General features: G+C 35.0%; 1 protein-coding gene across 3 annotated transcripts in view; it reads right to left on the reverse strand.

Annotated features, from left to right (window-relative positions):
* Positions 1-6,844, reverse strand: part of AGO3 (argonaute RISC catalytic component 3) — a 131,844-nt gene that overhangs the window by 85,765 nt on the left and 39,235 nt on the right. Inside the window, exons 2-3 of one of the 3 annotated variants that reach the window (XM_010841175.1) lie at positions 6,645-6,709; positions 1,513-1,633 (exon numbers count right to left, since the gene is read on the reverse strand). In XM_010841175.1, coding sequence (XP_010839477.1) covers positions 1,513-1,633; positions 6,645-6,694 — 171 coding nt within the window. In that variant the 5' untranslated portion in view covers positions 6,695-6,709. Of the gene's footprint in view, positions 1-1,512; positions 1,634-6,644; positions 6,710-6,844 lie in introns of those variants that run through there. The other 2 variants (XM_010841174.1, XM_010841177.1) reach the window with 2 other exon arrangements.

Consider the following 6,844-nt stretch of genomic DNA (forward strand, 5'->3'; position numbering starts at 1 on the left):
ATGGGACCAGATGCCATGATCTTCGTTTTCTAAATGTTGAGTTTTAAGCCAACTTTTTCACTCTCCTCTTTCACTTTCATCAAGAGGCTTTTGAGTTCCTCTTCACTTTCTGCCATAAGGGTGCTGTCATCTGCATATCTGAGGTTACTGATATTTCTCCTGGCAATCTTGATTCCAGCTTGTGCTTCTTCCAGCCCAGTGTTTTTCATGATGTCCTCTGCATATAAGTTAAGTAAGCAGGGTGACAATATACAGCCTTGACGTACTCCTTTTCCTATTTGGAACCAGTCTGTTGTTCTATGTCCAGTTCTAACTGTTGCTTCCTGACCTGCATATAGGTTTCTCAAGAGGCAGGTCAGGTGGTTGCCATTTCTTTCCCCTCTCTTGAAGAATTTTCCACAGTTTATTGTGATCCACACAGTCAAAGGCTTTGGCATAGTCAATAAAGCAGAAATAGATGTTTTTCTGCAACTCTTGCTTTTTCAATGATCCAGTGGATGCTGGCAATTTGATCTCTGGTTCCTCTGCCTTTTCTAAAACCAGCTTGAACATATACTTTACCACAATTATAATTAAAAAAACAAAACAAAACTCTATTCCCCACATAAGAAAGAAGAATAACTTGAAAGGAGAAACCTGGCAGATATCATCTTTACCAAGTGATCAAAATTAACCTCACCATTAGTGAAACAAGTACGTATTATGCGCCTTCTGATATGATACACTATAAGGAAAGAACATGTATGCAATTTTCCTGCCCAAAAACCTCAATCAGAATCTAATCAAGAAGAAGCTCCAGAAAAACACAGAGGGACATCCTACAAAATAACTTGGCTGTAATCTTCAACCATGCTAATGTCATAAAAGAAAAAAAAGAAGTCTGGGAAATTTTCCAGGACAAAGAAGACATGACATCTAAATACATTCAGGTATGGCAGAAACCAACACAACATTGTAATTATCCTTCAATTAAAAATAAATAAATTAAGAAAAAAATAAATACATTCAGGAACTTGGATTGGATTCTGTACTAAAGGGAAAAAAATGCTACAGGACATCACTGGGACAATGGCAAAACTGGACTAAGGGCAGAGCAGACAAAAATTACCAACATAAAATTTAGGCAAGTTGGTGACTGGACTGTGGTTTTTATCCTTGTTCTTAGGAAAAACACACTAAAGGGTATAATGTATGAAACCTACCCCTGAATGGTTCAAGAAGAAATAAGGATGTATATTTATCTTTATATATAGCTGTCTCTATAGACACAAAGAGAGCAAAAGAAAAAAGAGAACGATAAAACAAATGGCAAACTTTAAGAATGCTAATGAATCTGGGTATACATGAGTTCTCTGCATGAATCTTACAAGTTTAAGTTTGAAATTATTTAAAAATAACATGTTAAAACTGATAAATGATACATATAGACCATAATAAAATGGTCATAAAAGCATTTAAAAGACACTGCAAATGTATAGTTTTCTGATAAAGGAATGTATCTTAGCATCTTACCCCTGTAGTTGCCACAGGAAGTGGATTGGCTGTGTAAAGGCTTCTTTTTCCATCATAAACTGGTCTACGGTCCCCAAATATAGTCACTTTAAAATGCTGAACCATTGAGTCAACCACCTCCCTAAAAAAGGGAAAAAATGCATTCATATAATCCTCTGCATGATGAAATACAAAAATCTTAACTAAAGTAGTTTCTTACACTATTTAAAGCTGTCACAAAATTCTAAAAGATCATTATACATGACAAAGATTTTCCCTTCTGGATTATAGTTTAGGATACCAGAAAGACTGATTCCTGGGAATGATTCCAGTGAATCACTTAATTATTCTGGGACACAGCTGACCTGCAAAATATTATCCTTATAGATGATCTAAGATCCCTTTCACCATCTAAGCACTAACTGACACATTTATCAAAGAATATGGTGCTCTTTCCTTTGCGCTCAAATAGCACCTAGTACATGTCTCTCTTAGAACACTTACTTCACTGTAGTAGTAGTATCATAGACTTCACTTCTACTAGACTGTGAGATTTTAAGAGCAAGAAACACACCCGAACTCTGTACGCCTCCATCCCATTCCAATGGTATTTGGCCAATAAAAATGTTTTGAAACCTCTATTTTTTACCCAGCAAATATTTTTATCCTATATACTTACATGGTAAGATATTTTAAAAGTTTCTTTTTTAGACATTTAAAAAAATTTCAGATTATAGACAGAATAACACCAAATATCCACAAATCAATATTTATTTTTACACACACCTAATTTGTAAAAGCAGCAGAAAAATATCTAGAAGGGTATGTACCACACAGATACAATGGTTAGTTACCTCTGGAGAAAGAAGTGAAGAATGACTTTTTATTTTGTTTATATAATCTAAATATATTACAATGACAGTATACTCACATAGTACTAAATATAATTTATAGTACATTTAAAAGAATGAGAAACAAATTTCAATTCTAGCCCAGTCAAGTAGAAGAGAAAGGAGAAAGAAGCATTTTCTGGAACAAAACTACGTTGATTTGACACCCAGAGAAACTTTCCAAATGCTCAGTTTCTATTTCCCTCAACTTTCAATTTTATTTTGCAAGTATTTCTTGCACCACTCTTTTACTTTCTATTCCAATTACCGCCAACCTAAAACCTCATGTCCTACTACCTGGATTGTTTTAACTTTTAGGCCTCTAATTTTTTCTTCTCCAGCCCAACTTTTATACCACTGCCACCTGAGCCTCCAAACCTCACTTTTACTCTCCAGATACAAAAGGTTAGGTTAATCATGCTCCTCAGTTCACTGCCACATTATCATCATTCATCCGTTAAGACCCCTGACTTGTCCTTCCATATCCACTTCCCTATTCCCGTTCTTCTCAATAAATTATTTTCTCTAATATGTTTGATGAACATCCTTCTGTTTGTATACATTCCAACGTTATCCTCTAAGGTTTTTAAAATTTATTTAAATTGCTGTGGGACACTTAGTTCATTGTTTCTGATTGATGCTCTTGAGGGTTCCTTGGACTGCAAGGAGATCTAACCAGTCCATCCTAAAGGAAATCAGTCCTGAATATTCATTAGAAGGACTGATGCTGAAGCTGAAACTCCAATACTTTGGCCACCTGATGCAAAAAACTGACTCATTTGAAAAGACCCTGATGCTGGGAAAGATTGAAGGCAGGCGGAGAAGGGGACAAGAGAGGATGAGATGGTTGGATGGCATCACCGACTCGATGGACATGAGTCTGAGTAAGCTCCGAGAGTTGGTGATGGACAGGGAAGCCTGGCATGCTGCAGTCCAAGGGGGTCACAAAGTCGGACACGACTGAGCGACTGAACTGAACTCTACATGTTGTCTATCTGGTCTCCCAGCAATACAGACTCAGTATCTAACAGTCAGCCACCAAGACAATGCTGCAAGGCATTGTCTCCTTCTATGTCCCTTTATGAACTTGTGAGAATAATCTCTGGCTATATATACTGAGAACTGGTAGGTCCAAGTGAATTTTATCAACTAAATGATAAAGAACTGCCAAACTGCTCTTCAGAATGCCTGCACTAAACCATCCCCCTGGAGGGTCCTATTTGCCTACTTCTGTGAACTCCCTGTTTATTTCCTCTGCTCATTTTCTATTGGGGTGCCAGTCTTCTCATTGAACCAAAGGAGTTTCTTTGTTATTCTAATATTATTTCATTAACAGGTTTAGTTGTTGCAAATATCTTCCCCCAAATGTTATCTGCCTGTTAACAATGTCCATATATTTACTGAACTGAAAACGTTAATGCTGTATCATCAAATGAATCATGGTTTCATTTTTTAAGGTTTTAAGAAATACTTTGCTAATATTAAGTCACAAAGATGCATTATGCTTTATTAATTTTATTTATCTTATGTTGGTCACTAATCCATCTTAGGTTCTTCTTTATAAATAGTATTATGTAAGAACTCAATTTTATTTTTCTCCATACAGTGAATCAATTTTCCCACACTGTCTACTAAAACAGTCTATACTTAACTGATCAATTTATAAGAACAGTTTATCTTAAGTTCTGAACTGAGTTTTCTATGTTGTCCCAGTGGTCTACTTGGATGTTCCTGGACCAGTATCCTACGATTCCATGATTACTGGGGTGTTTTATTAAATTATAATGTGGGGCAGGGCAAGTTCCTTTTCTTTCTCTAAGTTAACTTGGATATTCATGGAAACATTTATCAAAATAAATCTGTAACGTTCTCCCCCACATCCAAACTATTAATACAATAAGCAAAAGAAACATATCTAGTGCCCTACATATAATAAGTAATCAAAAAATATCTGTTGGTTAAGAAACTCTCAAATGATAAAAAACACAAGAAAGGCTAGTATGCCAAAAACAAATTAGTAATGTTAAAAGCTACTGATAAATTGCAACAATAAACTAAATAAATGAAGATGAAATATAATAATGGTAACTGTAAGTCGAAACACTTATGTTTGAAAAGTTCAATAGCAATAAAAAAAAATGAAAGGATCTGAACTTATCCACTGCTTTCATGCAAAAGGGCTTTGTGCTCTGCTCAGTCACTCAGTTGTGTCCGACTTTTTGCGACTCCATGGACTGTAGCCCTCCAGGCTCCTCTGTCCATGGGATTCTCCAGGCAAGAACACTGGAGTTTGTTGCCCTGCCCTCCTCCAGGGGGTCTTTTCAATCCAGGGATAGAACCCAGGTCTCCTGTACTGCATGCAGATTTTTTTTACCATCTGAGCCACCAGGGAAACTTTAGATGACTATAAATCCAAAATGAACTAATACTGTGATGTAGTTTCTTCAAAATTAAAGAACTCAAGTTGCATGTATTTAAATAGCCAGTATAAGGCAGGTAACCTTCCCACCATCTATTACACAGGTCATTTCAAATTCTGGAGTACTCTGTTCAATTTGAAAAAAACTTAAGACCCTAACAGATGAAACACAACCAGAAGAAGATAATTCTGACCGAACCTCACATAATATAAATAAAAATAAATCAAAGTAAAGACTCTTAGTCTGCAAATAGGAAGGAGTCAAAGGAAATTAGAGAAGTCTTCAGTTATTTTGACAGACTGTCTGTCATGTGAAAACCTGAGTATCTTCCTTGTATGGGAGGACAGAAATCAGACAAATAGTTGGAAAATATAACGAGCAGTATTTTGGAACAAAAATTTCCAACATTTTCTAACCACCAGAGTTATTCACAAGTGGTTTACACTATCTCATAAAGTACCTGAGTTCATCCTTGCTAGAACTGTTCAAGGAGCAGTTATGTAAGGGAAGATACCAACTAGAAGATCGAAATGAATAATATCTACAATGCCCTCTAACAGTAAAATTTAATTAAGAGTATCAAATATGAAATTGCAGATTTTATCATAGTATAAGATACAGAGACTCCTTTATGAGTAATTACACCAAAAATTGATTTGAACTCAAGACTTCAGAGTCTTTACAGAATGGTATTAGAATTATAGACACATTGAACAATTTTAACTTTAACCTCTCACTAATACAATATAATTAAATGATATATTTGACTTTTAAAGGAATTTTATTATTCAAGTTAACAAACTGACAAATCCAGGGACTGCAACTTATTGCTTTTTATCTCAAATGATACAGTGGCAAAGGGTAGTTTATCAGAATGTCCATCAGGAAGGGATGTAAAACTAGAGGAAAAGCTCTCCAAAATACTAATTTATCTAGTCATCTAGTCAGCTAGAGCAGCAAAAGTACTCACTGAATTATGAATAAAGTCTGAACTGAGAAATGGCCAATTTGAAAAATCTTTATAATATTTGGTAACATAACTACTGGAGAAAAAATAAGCAGACAAGAGGTTTTAGTCTCATTCTGCCACTAAATTGTTAGGAAATTCACTTGGCCTCTCTAAATTTAGTTCCTTTATCAATAAAACTGAGGTTAATAGTCTTGGACTGTTACAAGGATAATGTGGGATATCACTGAAAGTACCTTGGGTGAAAAAAGTAAATATGAATGGTACTATTTTTATATAAAAATTTAAGCATAATTATCTCAAAAACATGCTTCAAGAACTATACTGATATACTGAACTCTTCCAAACAACTAACAGATACATTATAAGGTACCAGCATCAAATACTGTAAATAATACAAAGAATGAATGCTGGTAATTAACAGAAACTGTGAATGGAATTTTCTCCACAGTATAGTTGGGGAGCATTAGCCTTTTATTATAACAATTGGGGGGGGGGTCTCTTGTTCAAATGTAGAAATTTCAGAACAATATTTTAAGTGTGTATTGTTAAGCCAGCTTCCTAGCTTACAATAAAAAGTAAAGCTACAATAACCAAAATACATAAACTATTTTAACTTCTAAAACAGCATGCAGGAAAGAAAATCTAAATAATTGGGAATAAGAACTTCTAACCACTTTTCAGTGGCTTCCTTTTAGTAATAATCTTAGTCTGAAGAAGGAAGAATTCTTGCAAAGAATAATATGATGCATTTCTGAGGAACCTCAGGATACAATTTTTAAATTCTGAAGAATATCTGGCAATCACTACAAAAATGGAACCTACCTGAGTACATTAGGTCTTACAGAGAGCTACAGCCTACCTTCCCACTCTTACCTCAACCACCACTTCCTACATTCTGGTACCAAGTCTTTTGATTCCATCATGCTCTGGTGCACAGACTGTAAAGTAAAATTTAATATTGGTTTCAGTAAGTTCCACTTTATCACCTGACTCATACAACAGAAAAATGGTAGGAGAGGGAAATTTTAACATAAAAAGGAGGAGAGAAAATTATTTTCCTTTCCTGTTAATTG

Source organism: Bison bison, unplaced genomic scaffold (assembly GCF_000754665.1).
Source record: "Bison bison bison isolate TAMUID 2011002044 unplaced genomic scaffold, Bison_UMD1.0 scf7180017864158, whole genome shotgun sequence".
NCBI classification, from domain to species: domain Eukaryota; kingdom Metazoa; phylum Chordata; class Mammalia; order Artiodactyla; family Bovidae; genus Bison; species Bison bison.